Raw genomic sequence first — 22,443 nt, 5'->3', positions numbered from 1 at the left:
TTGGGGGAATGATGTGGATATACCAGAGTAGAAGAAAGTCATGGGTTCCTTCCTCAGGGGAATAAAGGTGCAAGAAGGCCTCTTGGACATAGTGTCCCTGCTAACTATAGTAGCACATTCTACAAGCCAGGACCTAGTACCCACTCCCTTGGCTATTTATAGACTTTTTCAGAAGGTCAGTTGTAGCAGGAGTCTCAGGACAGAATAATCTGGCATCAGATCTACCATATAGCTGATGGTCTTAGGACCACCTCTTACTTTGAGGACTTCCTTAGGAGACTGCAAAGAGGAGGCATTCCACACAGTACCAGAGCCCTCTAGTGGCTCAGATCCAGAGCTAGCAGTCCTCCTTTGTTTGTCCTTGGTATGGTTTTGTTCTTTTCACCCAGTGGGCTGCACCAGTTTCCTTGGATTAGTCACATATGCAGTTAGGAGGTCTCAGCTACAGTCCTTGAGTGTTCTATCTTACAACAAAATTAGGAAGGATGGGGGGCTAAAGGTCAAGTACTTTTAACCCTGAGGAAAAACAGAACTCTTCTTTGGAAATTTCACAGGGACCCTGTCTTATTAGGGTAAATGAATGTCAAATCCACGTAAAGATAAAGAGATGTATAGGATAACTTAGGACCCACTTAGTCTAGGATCTTGCTAGCCAGATTCCTTACTTTATAACAGAGATTCTTACAGGCCTTATTTAATAGCAGGCTCAAGCATTGTTAATAAAAACATTTATTTTGCATTTTATACAGAACAACCTGAAGTCTAGATCATGACTTGACAGTTACCCAGGGGTATACAGACAATGTGTCCATCTCAGCGTGGTTCTAGGGATTAGGGATCCACACAAACACAGGCAGGAGTTGCAAGAGAGGAAGGGGGCACGGTAGGAGTGTATTTCAATCCTTTCTTAAAGAAAAGGCAGTAGAGCATTCTGAGTCACTGAAAACCTGTGCAAATGGGGCTTCTAAAAAACAAACACTGTACTGTGAGCTCTTGGGGAAGGGGCTGGATAAGGAACTTGATAAATAAAGGGATATTTCCTGGTAGCAGGGAAAGAGAAGGGAAGCCTATTATTAATGTTCTCAGCCCCAGGACCTGATATTCAAAGGAAACCACAGCCAATCTTAAATTTCCCTGCTCAGAAAGAAGTACCCATATCCCTGGAACCAGACTATGAAAATACCATGCTAGTCATTCCCAAGTCCTTATTCAATGGCCCACAGCATACTAAAATAAAGGGGGAAAAAGTCAGAAGATAGTGGCTTGTGTTCCGCGGAAGTGAAAACTCAGTTCATGTTAAGCACTGATAAAGCCAAATGACTGGGAAGGACCACAGCTCAGACAGTGGCATATACAACCTGCTGAAAGAGGTCTCTAGTGACGACCAAGAAGGGGAGGTACGGAGCACCTTCAGCTTGAGGTGCAGCAGGTATAGAAAATCTGCAAGGAGGGTCATATTAAAGTAGTGGGGAAAGAACACTCCAGATCTTAATTTTCATGGGATAATTTAAAAAATCAAATACAATGAATGCCATGGCCTTTATGGTCACCTGGTAGCATAAAAAAAGTGCCAAAGATGTTCGACTAACCACAGGTCTTGCTAGGAAGTGTCTGTGTGCATGGGAGAGAGCAATGGGGTTTGATAGAGCTGACAATCCAACATGATTCCTATGGAAACAGAAGAGGCCAGAGTCCTGATTTGCTGGCCTCTGGAGGGCTAGAGAGAGTAGAACCAAAAGCTCTGAAGTGGTTCCAGAGAATCTGCAGCTTCGACCCAGGCAAAGGAGAGCGAGATTCTCACTCTAGAGTTGGTGGGGGGCCCAAACCTAACCCATACCACATGCACTAGTCCTGGTCACCCTATAGTTGATGGGCAACTCACCAGGCAGGAGAAAGGTACTGGCTGGGGAAGAAGGGGTTACTTTTTATCTTTTAAAGTCTTAATTTATATTTTAACCTCAAACTTATTATCAGTGCCTCAGATACAATTTAATCTTGTCTTAAAAAGCCCCCTGAAACAAAACAAAATTATACTTTTTTTAAAGCTCCCTCACTTTCTGATAGTTTCCCCCAGTCTTCAGTTTTACCCTGACTTAGAGTCCACAAACTTCATCAGACCATCCGTGCTCATGGACTTGGGCCTCTCTAGTGGGAAGCCTAGGGCTCGGCTCCAGATGAGTTGTGCCAGTACACCCAGTGCCCGTGATACCCCAAACAGGACTGTGTAGTAATTCATCTCTGTCATGCCATAGTACTGTAAGATAAGAGAGAAAAAAGTTTTGTTAAAGGCCCTAGGTTAATGGCATGCACAAGTCCCAGGTGATAGTAACCTAAACCAACTCAGCCTTCAACAGAAATGACACTATATAAAGTACAGTAACTAGGATTCTGAAAAGAGAACAGCCCTTTCCTCTTGCCTGCACCTGCCCTCCGCCATACGCAACTTTATCAAAAGAATAAGGAAGAAGGCATCAGTCCTTGCTCTGACTAGTCTTTGCTCTGATTTTCTGCATGGCAGAGAACATTAACGTTTGGCACAAATTAAAGGGAATGTAGGGAAGGGAAGACTCACCTGGAGCAGCACTCCACTGTGAGCATCTACATTGGGCCAAGGATTCTTGGCCTTGCCCTGCTCTAACAGGACATTGGGCACAATCTTGTACAGCTGAGCAACCAGCTTAAACATGGAGTCATGAGGCAGGTGTTTCAAAGCAAACTCTCGCTGACAGGTATATCGTGGATCAGTCTTCCTTAGTACCGCATGGCCATAGCCTGGGACAACCTGCAAAGAGCAAGGGTAAAAAGCCAGTTGTACTCTCAAGTAGAAGTTCTTGTCTTTTCTAAATTCTTCAGGATAGACAAACATGGGGCGGGGGGAAGTCTTCTCTAACTTAGGGGACCTCTTTCATTCTATTTTTTTTTTAAGATTTTATTTATTTATTTGACAGAGAGAGAGATCACGAGTAGGCAGAAAGGCAGGCAGATAGAGAGGGGGAAGCAGGCTCCCTGCTGAGCAGAGAGCCCGATGTGGGGCTCGATCCCAGGACCCTGAGATCATGACCCAAGCCGAAGGCAGAGGCCTTAACCCACTGAGCCAACCAGGTGCCCCATTCTATTCTTTATTCTTCCAAATTGTACAATTTGGATCTTGGGTTCTTTCCTAGCTGCTAAGCATCTCTGCTTACCCGTCCTGAGTTCAGTGTGTTCCATATGTAGTCTCGTAACTTCTCATCTGACACATCTTTGCCAACTTCTTTCTGTAGTTGTGTCAACCAAACAAGTACTTCCTGTGGGTAAGGTTTAGGGAATAAGATAGTATCAATACATATTCCAGGAGAGAATGCCAAGATCAGAAGCATGGGAGTAAGAAAAACCGGGAGCAGGAAAAGAAAAGGAGTCTTACCTGATTTGCCAAACCATGGAGGGGCCCTGCTAGCCCATTCATGGCTGCTGCAAAGGACAGGTAGGGGTCTGAAAGGGCACTGCCCACCAGGTGGCTAGTATGGGCACTTACATTGCCTCCCTCATGGTCACTGTGGGGGAAGTAAGAAAGGAGAAAAGCTCTGGTAAGAGAAGTCCCAATCTCATTACCAGCCTTTGTTCACTAATCTACAGGGCTGGAGAGGTCACTGGTTGATGATGCCTGTGTGCCAAGATCCCACACTCTCACTCCAGCTTTAACAGCAATGGCCATAAGAGGGAGCTCCTGGAAAGCTGAAAGATCACCTACTGCAGCAACTAGCACCTTTCCCAAGCTTCTTAGAAGCATTACTTTGTTCTTATCGTGGTTATGGTAATTTCCCCACACCTCTGGACTTCCTTTACTAGACTCCTTTTTTGCCTTGTGTGATCCTATGCCATGTTTCCATCTCCTTGTTGCCTGCCACCTGTTCCCAGAAGATGAGAATGTTAAGGAGCTTTTCTTAAAATTTTCTACCAACCCAGGCATCTGGTAGCTGTGGTTGCTGGGTCTAGCTTACCTGTGGATGGTGAGGTACAAGCGCATGAGCTCAGTGAACTGAGCATCGGTATAGCCTAACATGTTGGTGAAATTGTGGGACCAGTCCAGCTTAGAGTCAATGGCCCCAATACTGCTGCCCTCCCGGTAAAGATTCCGGTAGATCTTTGCTGCAACACAAGGTAGCTTTGCGATCAGATCCATACAATCTTCATAAATCAACTGAGAGGAAAGGAGGAAAATGGAGAAAAAAGAAAAGAATGTATCAACAAAAAAGAATTAGGCAAGGATGCTCTTTGTCCCCCATGGATTGGTTGATGGTGTTATGCTCAGCAATTATATATGGAGGCTAAAAACAATAACTATTTAACCAAATAATTTTATGATCCAGGCTCTGCACTAAGGGATTCGCACACAGGATCTCATGTATGTCTTGTGTATATTAAAACATTATTTCTGGGGACACCTGGGTGGCTCAGTCGTTAACCACCTATCTTCGGCTCAGGTCATGATCCCAGGGTCCTGGGATCAAGCCCCACATCAGGCTCCCTGCTCCGTTAAGAAGCCTGCTTCTCCCTCTTCCTCTCCCCCTGCTTGTGTTCTCTCTATCTGTCAAATAAATATATTAGATAAATAAATAAATAAACCACATTATTTCTGGGGTGCTTGGGTGGCTCAATCACTTAAGTGTTTGCCTTAGACTCAGGTCATGATCCATGAGTCCTGCAATTAAGCCCCACATTGGGCTCCCTGCTCAGTGGAGAGCCTGCTTCTCTGTCTCCCTCGCTGCTCCCCCAGCTTAAGCTACCCCCCAAATAAATAAATCTTAAAATACCCAAATCTTAAAATAATAATACCCAAATCTTAAAAAAATACCCAAATAAAATCTTTTAAAAAAATTTCCAATTTTTACCACATAGTGACCTCTATTTTTTTTTTTTTTTTAAAGATTTTATTTATTTATTTGACAGAGAGAGATCACAAGCAGGCAGAGAGGCAGGCAGAGAGAGAGGAGGAAGCAGGCTCCCTGCTGAGCAGAGAGCCCGATGTGGGGCTCGATTCCAGGACCCTGAGATCATGACCTGAGCCGAAGGCAGCGGCTTAACCCACTGAGCCACCCAGGTGCCCCGTGACCTCTATTTTAAAGGTGAGGGAACTAAAGCTCAGAGCATTCAGTTAAATGCCAAAGTCAGATTTTTAAAAAAGATTTATTTATTTACTGGTGGGGAGGGGCAAAGGGAGAGGGAGAGAGAATCTCAAGCAGACTCTCCACTGAGCACGGAATCCCATGCAGGGGTTGATCTCATGACCCTGAGATCAGGACACCTGAGCCAAAATCAGGGTCGGATACTTGACTAAGCCACCCAGGCTCCCCCGAAGTCAGATTTTGAAGCCTTTTATGTGTAATCATGATCCTTCCCAGTACATGACTCAATGAATGAGCTAAGACACTAGGTTTTAACAATTCTATGTTCCACCTTACAAAGAAAATTCACCATATATGCCAAGGGTCAAACAGTGGCATTCAATTGTTAGTTAATAACAAAGGCTTCCATTTTTTAAGCACTTATTATATAATAGGCACTGTGGTATGTTATTTGCATTTTTTTTTTCTTTTCTCACAATAGTCCTGTAAGGTAATACATCCTTCATTTTATAAATGAAGAAATTGGGGCTTGGCCAGGTCAAGTAACTTGCCCAAAGTTATCCACTCAGCTAATAAGCATCATGTAGCTTAAACAATTAGCTCATGGACATTTTTGTTTCATCACACCCTTACTTTCCCCTCCCAAATTACTTTGAGTAAATTCCAGACATTATATATTCCAACACATAAATATTTAAGCATATTATCTCTAAAAGATAAAGGCTATTGAGAAATAAAAATCATAAAACCCTTATTCCACAGTAAAAAAATTAAATCCTCAATATCATTAAGTATCTACTCCGTATTTAAATTTCCCTGATTATAAAACCCTCCACCTCATTTATTTGATTCAGGACTGAAAACAGCCCACATTGCAATCATCTCATGCTTCTCTGAAGTCTCTCTCTCTCTTTTTTTAAAAGATTTCATTTATTTATTTGACATGCAGATCACAAGTAGACAGAGAGGCAGGCAGAGAGAGAGAGGAGGAAGCAGGCTCCCCGCTGAGCAGAGAACCTGATGCAGGGCTCAATCCCAGGACCCTGGGATCATGACCTGAGCCGAAGGCAGAGGCTTTAACCCACTGAGCCACCCAGGCGCCCCTCTGAAGTCTCTTTTAATCAATGTTAAGCTCCCTCTTGTGCTCTTTCCCTTTTCTTTTTTTTTTTAAAGATTTTATTCATTTGACAGAGACACAGCGAGAGAGGGAACACAAGCAGGGGGAGTGGGAGAGAAGAAGCAAGGTTCCTGCCGAGCAGGGAGCCGGATGCAGGGCCCAAATCCAGGACCCTGGGATCCTGACCTGAGCTGAAGGCAGACCTCCAACGACTGAGCCACCCACGTGCCCCTCTCTCCCTTTTTTAACTTTGCAATTTATTTGTGAAAAATTGGATCACTCATTCTGGAGAACTTCCCAGTTTAGATTTTGCTGGTTATATACCTGTGATATCATTTAACATGTTCCTCTGTCTACTGTATTTTCTATAAACTGAGAGTTAGATCTAAAGGCTTGAGTAGATTCAGGTTCAAGTTTTTTTAGGAAGACTACCCAAATGAACAGCTGGTGATATATGGAAGTACTGAACCACTATATTGTAAGCTGAAACTAATACTACACTGTATGTTAACTAACTGAAATTTAAACTTAAAAAAAGACTACCTGATAAATAGCGTTGTGTTCATTTATTAAGAGAAACATAGAAAAAGAAAAAAGAGAAACACAGTTGGTAGAGCATAAGACTCTTAATCTTGGGGTTATAAGTTCGAGCCCCACACTGGTTGTAGAGATTACTTAAAAATAAAATCTTTGGGGTGCCTGGGTGGCTGAGTGGGTTAAGCCACTGCCTTCTGCTCAGGTCATGATCTCAGAGTCCTGGGATCGAGCCCCGCATCGGACTCTCTGCTCAGCAGGGAGCCTGCTTCCTCCTCTTTCTCTGTCTGCCTCTCTGCCTACTTGTGATCTCTCTGTCAAATAAATAAATAAAATCTTTAAAAAAAATAAAAAAATAAAATCTTTTGGGGTGCCTGAGTGGCTCAATGGGTTAAGCCTCTGCCTTCAGCTCAGGTCATGATCTCAGGGTCCTGGGATCAAGCCCCATGTCGGGCTCTCTGCTCAGCAGGGAGCCTGCTTTCCCCTCCATCCCTCCTGCCTCTCTGCCTACTTGTGATCTCTCTGTCAAATAAATAAAAATAAAATCTTTAAAATTAAATAAGTAAAATCTTTTTTTTTTTTAATTTTATTTAGTTACTTGACACAGATAGAGAGAGAGAGCACAAGCCAGCAGAGTGGCAGGTAGAGGAAGAGGGAGAAGCAAGCTCCCTGCTGAGCAAGGAGCCTCACATGGGGCTCGATCCTAGGACCCTGGGATCATGACCTGAGCCGAAGGCAGTTGCTTAACCAACTGAGCCACCAGGCGCCCCAAATAAAATCTTTTTAAAAAAGATAGAAACATATAATCTAGCCACCTGTGATATTAATAGCTTACTCAACTCTTATGTCTCAATTTTATCTTCTCAAAGGGATTTTAAGTTCCTTAGGGACAAGACAGGATTTTGGCATTTTCTTTTTTAAAATAACTTTAAAAAGTATCAAATAGTGAATTTTGTCAGTGCCGTTGGATTCAATAAGTTAAAAAGCTACTCGAAGCAAGAAATACTCAGCCTAACAATTGCAAGTTCTCAGGAGATTACTTATATGACAATCATACTATTAACTATACCTCCTTTATATCCCCCAAGGAAGTAGGTTACTTCCAGAAGCCTGCATCAAGTATATGCAGTTCTAAGAGACCTGGATTGATTCGCACAATGCCAAGAACAGAATCCTGGGCTAGACAAATTGTTATCTGTGGTATATACACTAACTTGCAAAACTATTTGGAAGGTATGGATGGCCACATCAAAAAGAAGACACATAAAGGAGATTGTGTGTCAATTTCCACTACTGAGAATGAAGTTTATAAACCAACATGTACTAGACCAGGTATGACAATGTGGGATCCTTACTATGGTCAATGCTGTATAGTCAAGAAAAGATCAACACAAAACAAAACAAAACAAATGACAGAAAACTCCTGCTATTTATTTTTTAATAAGCTAACACTGAGGTGCTATTAGCTATTTGTACCAACACATTCTTCATCAAGCCTTGGAATTAAAAAGACAATTAAGACATGCCAACATCACAACTATCTGGAATAAAGGTTACAAAACTGACTATAATCATCAACGTGAGCCAGCATCTCCATGGCTACCAAAATCCTGGCCAGGTAGTTAGCTTTCAATCATTTTTAAGGAGACAAAGAAAAAGAAGAAAGCTAGTATTAATGGTGAAGAGCCTCCAGAGTGAGGGAAACTCAAGTTTGAATCTGGTCTCTATCACTTTTAGCTGCAAGACCTTGGGCTACTCAACTTCTCTAACCCTGAGTTTTGCCATTCAGTAAAATGAGAATAACAAATAACATCTACCTCATAGGGTTGTTCTGAGGATTAAATCAGATAATGATTAAAAAGAATTTAAGCATAATATCAGACATGTATTCAAAAGTTTTCAGGTGTTTGGATGATGATTTTATTATAAAAACTTCAAAACCTATGTATACCAGTCATAGGCTTTATAAAGGTGGCATTATCAGGAAAACTTGATATGCCAGCTACTTAGCAAATTTTACTGAATTCAACATCTTTTTTTAAAGATTTTATTTATTTATATGACAGATAGAGACACAGTGAGAGAGGGAACATAAGCAGGGGGAATGGGAGAGGGAGAAGCAGGCTTCCCACTGAGCAAGGAGCCCGATGCAGGACTTGATCCCAGGACTCTGGGATCATGACCTGAGCCAAAGGCAGACGCTTAACAACTGAGTCACCCAGGCGCCCCTGTATTCAACATCTTAAGCTTATTTCATAATTAAACACCTGGTTGCATCATAGCAATCTCCTGGTCATGAGTGAAGTGAGGTCATTCAGCAAGAGACCTAACTTTTTCAACTCAATAGATTATACTATTAATCTCTGTTATGGAAGAAATGTTACATGCTAAAAATCATCCTCTTAAGGTATACATTAAAAAGAAAAAGAGGGGCGCCTGGGTGGTTCAGTGGGTTAAAGCCTCTGCCTTCGGCTCAGGTCATGATCCCAGTGTCCTGGGATTGAGCCCCACATCGGGCTCTCTGCTCTGCAGGGAGCCTGCTTCCTCCTCTCTCTCTCTCTGCCTGCCTCTCTGCCTACTTGTGATCTCTGTCTGTTAAATAAATAAATAAAGTCTTAAAAAAAAAAAAAAAAGAAAGAAAGAAAAAGAAAAAAAAACCAGTATGAACTGACTGATGGCTCTAGTAAAAACTCAGGTCATACATAAACTCCTTGACATAAATTTTTATTTTTTTAATTTTTATTTATTTATTTGACAGATCACAAGTAGGCAGAGAGGCAGGTAGAGAGGGGGAAACAGGCTCCCTACTGAGCAGAGAGCCCAATGTGGGGCTTGATCCCAGGACCCTGAGATCATGACCTGAGCCAAAGGCAGAGGCTTAACCTACTGAGCCACTCAGGCGCCCCTCGACATAAATTTTCAAACAGAAATAACCAGCCTAATGATGTCATGCATTTCTACTTAAGTAATCTATGGTTAAATTAACCAAGGCAGAGAACTGAATAGAAATAGTGTGTCTGACCACTGAGAGAGATACAACATGTAATAGCAGAAGAGCATGAAGCTCTACTGAACTAAAGCAGTTACCGATGCTAGTGTTTGTGCAGTGTAAACTCATCAGACACGTACCCTACGGCTGACAAATACATCAGTGCTGCTTATAAATACTCTCCAAAAGATTGGCAAAGTCCTGGAATATAACACATTCACCTCAAGACAACCACACTCACATGACATCTCATGAAGAGATAATGGCAGAACAAGCAATGATATACATTGAAACAAGATTCATTTTAACAATTAAGTAAAGAACAGTATAAAGTAATGAAGCATGTTTGGATGCCTAGGAAATATCTTACAGACATCTACTGTAAAGCATGAAGAAGCTGTTTTCTCCCCGTCTCATGACAGTCAAGACAACAGCATTGTAAGCAGTTAACAGCCGCATCTGCGTGGTAAATTTCTTTTTTTTTTTTTTTTAAGATTTTATTTATTTATTTGACAGAGATCACAAGTAGGCAGAGAGGCAGGCAGAGAGAGAGAGGAGGAAGCAGGCTCCCTGCAGAGCGGAGAGCCGGATGTGGGGCTCGATCCCAAGACACTGGGATCATGACCTGAGCCGAAGGCAGAGGCTTTAACCCACTGCGCCACCCAGGTGCCCCTGCGTGGTAAATTTCTAAAAGACAAGTTTTACAATAGCAGAACTGCTCATCTCAATTTAACCTTTTCTGTTATGATGACCCATACAAATAACAAGCTTGAACAGCATTTTAAAAAGAAAATGGAAAGCAATATATTCAGATTCTACAAACTTCTGAGCCTGCTGATGTATGGCTTTAAATACACTTTAAGCGCTTGTGAAAGTGTGTATTTTCCACCATTCCTATACCTTCCTTCTCAATGCCAACCAGATTAATTTCAAACCCACTCTCCCTCTTTCCCCCAATAGCAAACACAATTCTTTATACACAGTTGGCACTGAGTAAATATTGACCAATCAAATGAAGGAGGATTTGCCAAAACCCCAAGAGGATTGCATCAGACCAGTGGGCGATGCATGCTCTTCTGTGCCAGGCATCAAGTGAACTCTTTGGGGGCTTTCTCCTGGTCAAATCATCTAATGTACCTGCTTTGCAAAAAGGAACTGATCTGTTCTGTATTATCTGTCTCCAAACAAGAAAAGAAAATGAGATGTCTTGCTGTAAACCTAGCCGGATAACTTGTTCTTTACCCAGTGTTTGTGGGTACCATGTGGGGTACTGGAAAGAGGACGGAAGGAATTATGTACTATGCATTCAGACAAGGCACAATAGTCTTCACATACTCAGACCAGTTTGAACTATTAAAATCACATTTCATTTTCAGAAAATAAAGCTCATTTGTGTCTGGATCCCACTTCCAGGATACTAACCATCCTTCTGCTCCTAAGAGGTATCTTGAATGGGACAGTACAGAACACTGGCTGATTGGCATTAGTCCTCCTAGACTCTAGAACTGCCTTAGTGCCATTCACCTAACGTTCTCAAGGTTCTCCTTATTTGAAGAAGAAGAAGAAGGGACTTTTGGGGGCTAGGGTGAGACTGCTCTGCGAAATCTTCCTCAGGGACCCTCCAGTTAAGTTACATCCTTTCCAGTGTTCCAACAGCCCTGTTTAATACCTCTATTACAGCAAGATTACGGAATTGTAATTTTTTTTACACGTATATCACTCTAACCAAATCAATAAACTTGGTGATAGAAAGCATGTTCTATTTATCTGTGTAATCCTAAGGACTGAAAGAAAGCAAGCCTAAAATAAAAATGTGTTAAATGAGCTTCTGGCATAACTCAGAGAAGTAGTTCTCCTAAAGATTCTACATTCCTTTTTCTTCCTTCACACTCAAGTTCTTTGAATCTCCACCACACATCAATCATTGCCATAAAAATTTCCTACCTCCCAGTACTTGGTTCGGTTGATACCCTCTGCGTATGCTCGGGCAAAGTTACTTTCACTGTTGAGGGCTGTAATAGCTGCACTGAGCTGAGACATGGGGTGTAGATTGGTGGGGAAGTTGTCCAGCATGGTGACCACATGGGAAGGTAGAGCTGCCCTCTTTGCCCACTCTTTTGAGAGCCAAGACACCTGTGGAAAGGGAGACATTGCTCAGAACACTAGGCAAAGAAAAAGAAGAGAAATAAAAAGACAGTGACATCCGAGTAAAGAAAGTCCAAGAGAATTCAACCCAGTCCACTTATACAGCAGAACTCTGCTGTGATTCCTTCCCCTCACTACACATCCCTATAAACCACCACCCAGAGCCAGATCAGGATTAAGTGTCTGAGATTAGAGAAAGGCAAAGGAGGAAGAGAATGAGAAGGGCCAATAGCTTTCTATTTTACCTGTTCCTCTGTTGGGATTTGTCCAGTTACTAGCAACCAAAATAAGCCCTCCGGCAGTGGTTCTTCACCCCCTTTAGCCTTGGGCAGCAGTTTCTGGCATTCAGGGATACTGTAGCCTCGGAAACGGATGCCCTTGAGAAAGAAGAGTAAGAGGTGCAAATCTTAAATTTATCAGCCTAGAAGTCACATAATTGACTACTCTCACTCTTATCAGACCTTTCAACAAGTTAGAATTTCTAAAGCTTAAAAAAAATTGTTTTTAAAAGCTTAAATCTTCACATGACTTAATTCTGTTTGGTACTTTTAGTTTTACTCATTGATATACTGAAAAAGTAGACTTAGTCTTCAGTTATTCCATATGTACCTATTTTCCATCTTCCAAAACATGAAGGCAGATGCTTTGTTTTCCTTACCCTCACCAGTCTAATCCAGGGTGTGCAAACAGTCGGTAAACTCACTGATTATTAGTGTTGACATAAGGGTCTTTCTTACCTCATCAGGATCAAGAACTGATGTTTCATATACTAATCCCTTCATGCCTCTCATGCCACCGTACATCTAAAAGAGAGACAAGATGTAACCAGTGGTCAGAATAACTCAGACTAGAGCTTGTTAATGTTTCACGAGATCTGAGAGATGAAATGTATTCTCTGACTTGCAACACTTCATTTTGGAAAGATTTCTGAGGAGTTAACTAAAAACATTGCAAGGGGGGGCGCCTGGGTGGCTCAGTGGGTTAAGCCACTGCCTTCAGCTCAGGTCATGATCTCAGGGTCCTGGGATCGAGTCCCGCATCGGGCTCTCTGCTCGGCAGGGAGCCTGCTTCCCTCTCTCTCTCTCTGCCTGCCTCTCTGTCTACTTGTGATCTCTCTCTGTCAAATAAATAAATAAAATCTTTAAAAAAAAAAAACAAAACAAAACTTTGCAAGGAAGACCACTAACATTGGAAATGAAAAGTTTAAGCTGAAAAATCATTATCTTTATTTAACTATCCAGCCTTATCTCTCATTCCCACCAACCAAAGTCAACAGAATGGGATCTATAGGAGCGCTTGGGTGGCTCAGACTTAAGGTTAAGCAATTGCCTTAGGCTCAAGTCATGGTCCCAGAGCCTTGGGATTGAGCTCCACTTTAGGAATCTCTGCTCAGCAGGGAGCCTGTTTCTCCCTCTCCCTCTGCCTGCCCCACTCCATTGCTTGTGCTCTCTGTCCAATAAGTAAGTAAAATCTTAAGAGAAAAAAAACAAAAACAAAAATGCGATCTATAACAGGAAAAGGAGATAGAGACCACAGGCTAAATACTGCTGTGGAATCATTACCTGAGCTGCTCAGACTCTTCGGACTGGAGAAGAAGCCATCCTAAAACTGTTCTAATTGGTCTGCTAGAGCTGTGGTATAAATGCATGATCAGCACAGCATTAATTCTAATAGTCCTGGCCCCAAAAGCTGAGGGGTTGGGAAGAAGAATAGAAACTTTATTCATCCCTCCCATAGATAATTAGGTTAGGCTCAACTATTAAATTTACAGAAAAGAACAGTCTAATTTCTAATGAACATCATAAGTGCCAACATTTCCATATATGGGACAGGATGCTTGGATGCTTCTAATAGTCAGTGAAGAGAATGGTATTTCTGGTTGAGGCACAATACAGAGCTCCTTTTTCCAGCCAAAACCCCATAATCTTTACCATGTCCACAGTGATCTGGCCCACTACCGTCTTGCCATGTTGCTGCCTGAAGGTCTTTATTCTGGCCTGCTCCTTAGGTATCAGGTCAGCCAATATATCTTTCAAATTCTAAAAAGAGAAATAGAGAAGTTAAGTGATGATCAAAGTGTTGATTATATTTTTCCTACAAAGTAGGTATGTTAAGACTGCTTTTTAAAATCTGGCTTTCTCGGGCGCCTGGGTGGCTCAGTTGGTTAAGCGACTGCCTTCAGCTCAGGTCATGATCCTGGAGTCCCGGGATCGAGTCCCGCATCAGGCTCCCAGCTCCACGGGGAGTCTGCTTCTCCCTCTGACCTTCTCCTCGCTCATGCTCTCTCTCACTGTCTCTCTCTTCTCTCAAATAAATAAATAAAATGTTTAAAAAAAAAAAAAAAAAAAAAAAATCTGGCTTTCTCAATCTGCCAGAGAAATCCGGTCAACTACTGTGCACAGATGAAGGTAAAAGAATTAGAGAGGGAGGGGAATGGAGAGCTTATTATTTAATGTCTACTTCAATTTGGGAAGATGAAAAGTTCTGGAGATGGACAGTGGTGACAGTTGTACAATAACATGACTGTACTTACTGTCACTAAACTGTACATGTTAAAATGGAAAACTTTCTGTTATGCATATTTTACTACAACTTAAAAAATTGGGCAAATATATGGGGCGCCTGGGTGGCTCAGTGGGTTGAGGCCTCTGCCTTCGGCTCGGGTCAAGGTCCCAGAGTCCTGGGATCAAGCCCCGAATCAGGCTCTCTGCTCGGCAGGGAGCCTGCTTCCTCTTCTCTGCCTGCCTCTGCCTACTTGTGATCTCTCTCTGTCAAATAAATAAATAAAATGTTTAAAAAAAAATTAGGCAAAAATATTTGATATTTCCATCTCACTAACACTACTGAATTCTTTTTTTTTTTTTTAAGATTTTATTTTTTTATTTGACAGACAGAGATCACAAGTAGGCAGAGAGGCAGGCAGAGAGAGAGAGGAGGAAGCAGGCTCCCCGCTAAGCAGAGAGCCCGATGTGGGGCTCAATCCCAGGACACTGGGATCATGACCTGAGCCGAAGGCAGAGGCTTTAACCCACTAAGCCACCCAGGCGCCCCCTGAATTATTTCTTAAAATAGTAATAATACTAATAGTTTATAACAACAATAACAACGGACACCTCTTAGAGTTATTTAGGATAATGATGAGAGGCTAGGTGGTAACCAACCGCTGCTCCCCACCCCACAATCCCAGGATCAGATTGCCTCAGTGATTCTCCTTTCCAAACCTTACCGTAGGGGAAGCGCTGGCATGCCGAGCAGCAAGAACAAGACAAGATGCATTCTGCAGAGAAAACACAAAACCTTATGCAATGGTTACTTTTCCCTCCTAAAATATTAAAAAGGAGTTACAGTGACTCATCTCTTTTCATCTTAGCCTCCAAGGACAGTCTGACATAAAAAAGAGCTGTGAAAGGCCCTAAACAGCTTTGAAGGAGTTCCCAGTATGGAGCAATAGCAGACCTAACTCTGTGTCATGCATCCATAGCTTTAATAGCATTCCCTGAGGAGAGGCTCCTTCCCATCATCTGGGTTTCTGCCTGGGCTTTGTTAGGCACAGAAAAGGTCAGAGGGGCAATTGTTGGGAGTACAGAGGCCATCCCACTCTAGCTGTCAATTGTTCTGGGTAGGCCTCAGAAAAGCAAATGAGGAAACTGATCAACTACCTCACTCTGTTGGTAAGACCTCTCCTGCATCTAGTCTTTTGGCAGCACTTCAACCCCTCCAGTCTAGGGCAGCCCAAAGGCAGAGGCCGCCTTTCACAGGTTTCTGGAAAATGCACAGAGAAAACAGAATACCTACAATGTAACAATGGACAGACCACTCAAAAACAGCATTGGGAAACTAGAAAACTGGAAAATTACCTTTCAAGTGCTGAGAGAAAATAATTAAGCTAAAGTTGCATATCCAGGTAAGGAAAAAGTCTCAAAAGAGGGCGAAAAAAAGACATTTCAGAAAAACAAAAGCTGAGTTTATCACTGACACAACTGTACTAAAGGAATTTTTAAAGATATACTTCAGAACCGTAAAGACAGGTCTGAGATTCAAGGCTATTCTTCACTACAAAGATGAATAGTGTAGCTAACCTATGTTTTCTGTTTAAGGAGAGGTTTTTTTTCCCCCCAAAAGAAAAGTTACTTTCTATGAGAAGACTGCTGAGTTGCAACAGAAAGTTCAACACTGCCTTTGAAAAAACCAACCAAATATACTACTAACCAGCTATAAAGTTTGACAAGATTAACTTTTCTGCACAAGATTATTTTGAAGATAAAATGAGACAATCAAACTAAGCCTCAGTTTTCTCATCTATAAAACTGGTGTTAAATACCCACCACATATCTCACAGGTTGTCTTGTGATAATTAAATTACAATATTGTGAAAGCACTTTGCAAACTAAAAAGATTACATACACAGACAAACTAATCCAGTAGCAAGATCAAACCTTTCTTCTTTTTGCCAAAAGGCCAGATACACCTTTTCTTGTAGTAACTACTGCACTGTTGTTTGATTGTGCTGAAAATCATTTGAAGCCATAGTACTGTGTAAGTTCTAAAACACCACATGCCTAAGGTGAAAGTTCAGTAAGGCTGGAGATTTTTTAGAATTTAGTATTCCACCTTCTGTTGGGGCATCAGGGAGAGCTAAAAAGGGAAGAGATCCTTCAGAAAAGCTGTGGGTTTTTTTTTGTTTGTTTGTTTGCTTTGTTTTTTTTTAGAGAAGGGGGAGGGGAAAAGGGTGAGGGAGAGAGAATCTTTTTTTTTTTTTTTTTTTTTTAAAGATTTTTATTTATTTGTCAGAGAGAGAGGGAGAGAGAGCAAGCACAGGCAGACAGAATGGCAGGCAGAGGCAGAGGGAGAAGCAGGCTCCTGCTGAGCAAGGAGCCCGATGCGGGACTCGATCCCAGGACGCTGGAATCATGACCTGAGCCGAAGGCAGCTGCTTAACCAACTGAGCCACCCAGGTGTCCCGGGAGAGAGAATCTTAAGCAGATTCTACGCCAAGTACAGAGCCAACTGGGGCTTGATCCCACCACCCTGCGATCATGACCTGAGCCAAATCAAGAGTGTGGAGACTACTTGAGATTCTGTCTCTCCCTCTGCCCCCTCCCATTTTCCAAATGCACACACACAGCTTCCCTCTAAAATAAATAAAATCTTCAAAAACTAACAAGATTTAAAAAATTAAAAAACAACAACAACAACAACGAATTCAAAGCTAAATTCAGAGTACAAGGTAAGTTACTATGCCCCTAAAGTAAAGGGGGCTGCCTCAGCTTTGTTAACCAGGACTGTCTTTAACTCCTTTCATTAACTTCCTAAAGAGTCTCTTCTGGTTCACTGAGGACCATCTGGGCAAAAGTAGGTGGCACAAACAGGCCTTTAGTCTCTTCACCCTACATGGGGCAAATGGGAATTTGACCTAGCACCTAAGAAATAATTTTACCTTTTCTTACTAGTCACCAAAAAGTGAACAAGAGAAAACATGAGAGTAAGTTCTATTCCACGCTCTGTGGTCCCACAGCTCCCCTGTTATAGAAGGGCCACCTCCCAGAGACTACATCAGCCCTGCAGCAGACCTTTCAACTGTGGGTGGTTGGTTGGTGTGGCGGTTTGGTTTTAAAAAGGCTACAGGGGCATATATCACCTTAGAGAAAAGATGTTAAAATCTCCTGATAAATAATTTTTCCATTTTTAAATCATCTTTAAGTTTCTATAATGGCAGGGGTACCCTCCTGGCTCAGTTGGTAGAGCATCTGATTCTTTTTTTTAAAGATTTTATTTATTTATTTGACAGAGATTACAAGTAGGCAGAGAGGCAGGTAGAGAGAGAGGAGGAAGCAGGCTCTCTGTAGAGCAGAGAGCCTGATGTGGGGCTCGATCCCAGGACTCTGAGATTATGATCTGAGCTGAAGGCAGAGGCTTTAACGCACTGAGCCACCCAGGCGCCCCGAGGATCTGACTCTTGATCTGGGGATTGTGAGTTCTGCCCCATGTTGGGTATAGAGATTACTTAAAAGTAAAATCTTTGGGGTACCTGGGTGGCTCAGATGGTAAAACATCTGCCTTTGGCTCAGTTCATGATCCCAGAGTCCTGGGATCGAGCCTCACATTGGACACCCTGCTCAGTGGGAAGCCTGCTTTCCCTCTCCCACTCCCCCTGCTTATGTTCCTGCTCTCCCTGTCTCTCTCTCTGTCATATAAATAAATAAAATCTTTAAAAATAAAATAAATAGGGGCGCCTGGGTGGCTCAGTGGGTTAAGCCGCTGCCTTGGGCTCAGGTCATGATCTCAGGGTCCTGGGATCGAGTCCCGCATCGGGCTCTCTGCTCGGCAGGGAGCCTGCCTCTCTCTCTACTTATGATCTCTCTCTGTCAAATCAATAAATAAAATCTTTAAAAAATAAAAATAAAAAAAAATAAAAATAAAATAAATAAAATATTTAGGGACGCCTGGCATGGCTCAATTGGTTAGGCATCTGCCTTCAGCTTGGGTCGCGATCCCAGGGTCCTGGGATTGAGTCCTGTGTCGGGCTCCCTGCTCCTTGGGGAGCCTGCTTCTCCCTCTCCCTCTGCTGCTCCCCCTGCTTATGCTCTGTCGAATAAATAAATAAAATCTTGAAAAAATTAAAAAAAAAATCTAAAAAAAAAAGTTTCTACAATAGCTGGCTGGCTGTATTTTTTTTTTTTATTTTATTTTTTATAAACATATATTTTTATCCCCAGGGGTACAGGTCTGTGAATCACCAGGTTTACACACTTCACAGCACTCACCATAGCACATACCCTCCCCAGTGTCCATAATCCCACCCCCCTCCCAACCCCCCTCCCCCCATCAACCCTCAGTTTGTTTTGTGAGATTAAGAGTCACTTATGATTTGTCTCCCTCCCAATCCCATCTTCTTTCATTTACTCTTCTCCTACCCCCTTAACCCCCCCATGTTGCATCTCCTATCCCTCATATCAGGGAGATCATATGATAGTTGTCTTTCTCTGATTGACTTATTTCGCTAAGCATGATACCCTCTAGTTCCATCCACATCGTCGCAAATGGCAAGATTTCATTTCTTTTGATGGCTGCATAGTATTCCATTGTGTATATATACCACATCATCTTTATCCATTCATCTGTTGATGGACATCTAGGTTCTTTCCATAGTTTGGCTATTGTAGACATTGCTGCTATAAACATTCAGGTGCACGTGCCCCTTTGGATCACTACGTTTGTATCTTTAGGGTAAATACCCAGCAGTGCAATTGCTGGGTCATAGGGTAGTTCTATTTTCAACATTTTGAGGAACCTCCATGCTGTTTTCCAGAGTGGTTGCACCTGGCTGGCTGTATTTTAAGGTTAAATTTTGCGGGGGGGGGGGGGGGGGGGGGGTAACCTATCCAAGGTCAACAAAGAGTGACTGTCCACATCTTAATTAAGATGAAAATGGAGGGGCACCTGGATGGCTCACTCAGTTAAGCATCTGACTTCAGCTCAGGTCATGATCTCAGGGTTCTGGGATCGAGCCCCACACTGGGCTCTGCACTCAGCAGGAAATCTGCTTGTCCTTCTCCCTCTGACCCTGCCTGTCCCCTGCTTATGCTCTCTCAAATAAATAAAATTTTTAGAAAAAAAAAAAAAGAGGAAAATGGAATTCCCTCAGGCTGAAGTCCTTTCTTCCATGAATACGAACGTAAAACAGAACAAAAATAGTTTCTTTTCTCCTTGTGAGAGAACTGCTAGAATTAATGAGCTGCCCTCTTCTTTTACTTCAAGATAAAACAAACAAAAAACAGCAAAAAAAGAGGAAATCAGAAAGAAAAGGAAGGCAGATCACCTAACAAGGCTGTGAGATGAGACACCATTCAAAGGAATCAGATGGGTCATGACTGCTGCTTTGTTATATTCATTTCTCAGATCTATTTATATGAATGCTACTTCCGGAGAATGCATAGGAAGAGAAACTGAGAACTAAACTATCACCCCACTTCTAACATCAGTGAAGTCTTCATTACCTTTATTTATATGGAGTGTCTTTGCCATTTCAAGTGAGGAGCTTCAGGAGTAACTTAAGAGGGCTGATCTCAACTGTTCCTGATCTCCATCTGCAACACTTCTTAGCCAGAACTCCAATTTGCAAAGCAACACTAGTTTGTGGATAGCGTGGCTATGTAACTATAGAATAAAGCTAGTATATTCTATTTCTAAAGCCCTTTTTTGCCACTTATCACCTGTGTGATTCCAGCCAGGTCATTTAATGTTTCTATGCCTCGATTTCCTTATCTGTAAAATGGGAATAATAATAGTACCTATTTCAAAAGACTGCTGTGAGGATTAATTAAGTCAACACTTAAAAAGCACTTAAAATGACATCTGGCCTAGAGCAAATATTCTGCATTTGTTATAAAATAATTATAAAATTAGGGGCGCCTGGGTGGCTCAGTGGCTTAAAGCCTCTGCCTTAGGCTCAGGTCATGATCCCAGCGTCCTGGGATCGAGCCCCGCACTGGGCTCTCTGCTCCGCGGGGAACCTGCTCCCTCTCTCTCTCTGCCTGCCTCTCTGCCTACTTGTGATCTCTGTCTATCAAATAAATAAATAAAATCTTAAAAAAAAATAATTATAAAATTAAACAGTATGGCAATTTTCTCACACCCTTCAGCATCAGGATTAGTCATATTTTTAGCTAACCCTGCAGCTGGAAAGAAAACTAAAGAAATTAAAAGGATTTTAAAGGCAGCAATTCATTGATTTAACCACTCAAAAGGGTGGAATAGGGACGCCTGGGTGGATCAGTTGGTTGCACGACTGCCTTCGGCGCAGGTCATGATCCCGGGGTCCCTGGATCGAGTCCCACATCGGGCTCCCAGCTCCATGGGGAGTCTGCTTCTCCCTCTGACCTTCTCCTCGCTCATGCTTTCTCTCACTGTCTCTGTCTCAAATAAATAAATAAAATCTTTAAAAAGAAAAAAAAGGGGGCGCCTGTGTGGCTCAGTGGGTTAAAGCCTCTGCCTTCGGCTCAGGTCATGATCTCAGAGTCCTGGGATCGAGCCCCGCATCGGGCTCTCTGCTCAGCGGGGAGCCTGCTTCCTCCTCTCTCTCTGCCTGCCTCTCTGCCTACTTATAATCTCTATCTGTCAAATAAATAAATAAAATCTTTTTTTTTTTTTTAAAGATTTTATTTATTTATTTGACAGAGAGAGATCACAAGCAGGTAGAGAGGCAGGCAGAGAGACAGGAGGAAGCAGGCTCCCCGCTGAGCAGAGAGCCCGATGCGGGACTCGATCCCAGGACTCTGAGATCATGACCTGAGCCGAAGGCAGCGGCTTAACCCACTGAGCCACCCAGGCGCCCCATAAATAAAGAAAATCTTAAAAAAAAATAAATAAATAAATAAAAAGAAAAAAAAAAGGTGGAATAGGAAAAATTCAAGTTAGAACAATTTTATCTAATTATGTAGAAGACAGAGCACATAACTTGGAATTTGGAAAGGAAACCTGGGTTTTAGCTACAGCTCCATTACGAAATAACAGACATCCAAAGCAAAACAACTAACTACAGTTGACTCTTGAACAATACAGGAATTAGGGATACAGACCTTTCCCCCCGTCCCCATGCAGTCAAAAATCTGGATATAACTCTTGACTCTCCCAAAATGTAGCTACTAATAGCCTACTGTTGAGAAGCTATATTGATAATATAAAGTCTATTCATACCTATCTTGCATGTTACATATATTATATACTGTATTCTTACAAAAAAGCTAGAGAAAATGTTACTAAGAAAATCATAAGGAAAAAAACATATTTGCAGTACTGTACTGTAAAAAAGCCTCCTGTAAGTGGACCAGCACAGTTCAAACTATGTTGCTCAAGGGTAAACTGTATTGTTTTCCTTTCCTTCTCCATACTTAGAATAACACTCAAGCTACTTAGCTCAAAGTCTGATAAGTCTAACAAGGACATATGTAAAGTCTAATAAGGACATATGTAAAGGTACTCAAAAACCTTGCTATTCAAAATATGACTGCCTAGGGGAGCCTGGTGGCTCAGTGGGTTAAAGCCTTTGCCTTCGGCCCAGGTCCTGATCCCAGAGTCCTGGGATCAAGCCCCACATTGGGCTCTCTGCTCACCGGGGAGCCTGCTTTCTCCTCTCTCTCTCTCTCTCTCTCTCTGCCTGCCTCTCTGCCTACTTGTGGTCTCTGTCAAAAAAAAAAAAAAAAAAAAAAAAAAAGTCTTTAAAATATGACGGCCCAGCCGGTAGCATTAGCATTACCTGGAGCTTGTCAGAAATGCAGAATCTTGGGCCTCACCTCAGACCTACTGCATCCAAAACTGCAGTTTAATAAGCTCAGTAGGTGATCTATATGAACAATAAAGTTTGAGATACATACATGGTGTAAAGTGTTAAGCAATGGAACAGAAGGATAAAAATGTAGACCCTAGGATGTACAATAACTAAGGATCAAGTCTTAAGTCCAGGTTCTGCCACTACCTTGCTGTGTTACCTTGGCTATATGACCTAACTTCTAGGTCTCAGGTTTCACACCTCTAAATTGATAATAATAAAGTCA

The 22,443-nt window shown here is 42.2% G+C and overlaps 1 protein-coding gene across 1 annotated transcript in view; it reads right to left on the bottom strand.

The window, feature by feature from the left end:
- Positions 1 to 711: 711 nt before the first annotated feature.
- The window catches only part of CS (citrate synthase), a 29,134-nt gene continuing 7,402 nt past the window's right edge, over positions 712 to 22,443 (bottom strand). The window contains exons 2-11 of the mRNA XM_047741245.1: positions 15,117 to 15,167; positions 13,822 to 13,929; positions 12,628 to 12,693; positions 12,136 to 12,267; positions 11,690 to 11,878; positions 3,981 to 4,180; positions 3,404 to 3,533; positions 3,186 to 3,287; positions 2,573 to 2,782; positions 712 to 2,254 (exon numbers count right to left, since the gene is read on the bottom strand). Coding sequence (XP_047597201.1) covers positions 2,084 to 2,254; positions 2,573 to 2,782; positions 3,186 to 3,287; positions 3,404 to 3,533; positions 3,981 to 4,180; positions 11,690 to 11,878; positions 12,136 to 12,267; positions 12,628 to 12,693; positions 13,822 to 13,929; positions 15,117 to 15,167 — 1,359 coding nt within the window. The 3' untranslated portion in view covers positions 712 to 2,083. The remainder of the gene's footprint in view (positions 2,255 to 2,572; positions 2,783 to 3,185; positions 3,288 to 3,403; positions 3,534 to 3,980; positions 4,181 to 11,689; positions 11,879 to 12,135; positions 12,268 to 12,627; positions 12,694 to 13,821; positions 13,930 to 15,116; positions 15,168 to 22,443) is intronic.

Source organism: Lutra lutra, chromosome 8 (genome assembly GCF_902655055.1).
Source record: "Lutra lutra chromosome 8, mLutLut1.2, whole genome shotgun sequence".
NCBI lineage: Eukaryota > Metazoa > Chordata > Mammalia > Carnivora > Mustelidae > Lutra > Lutra lutra.
This window is presented reverse-complemented; position numbering and strand designations above follow the sequence as displayed.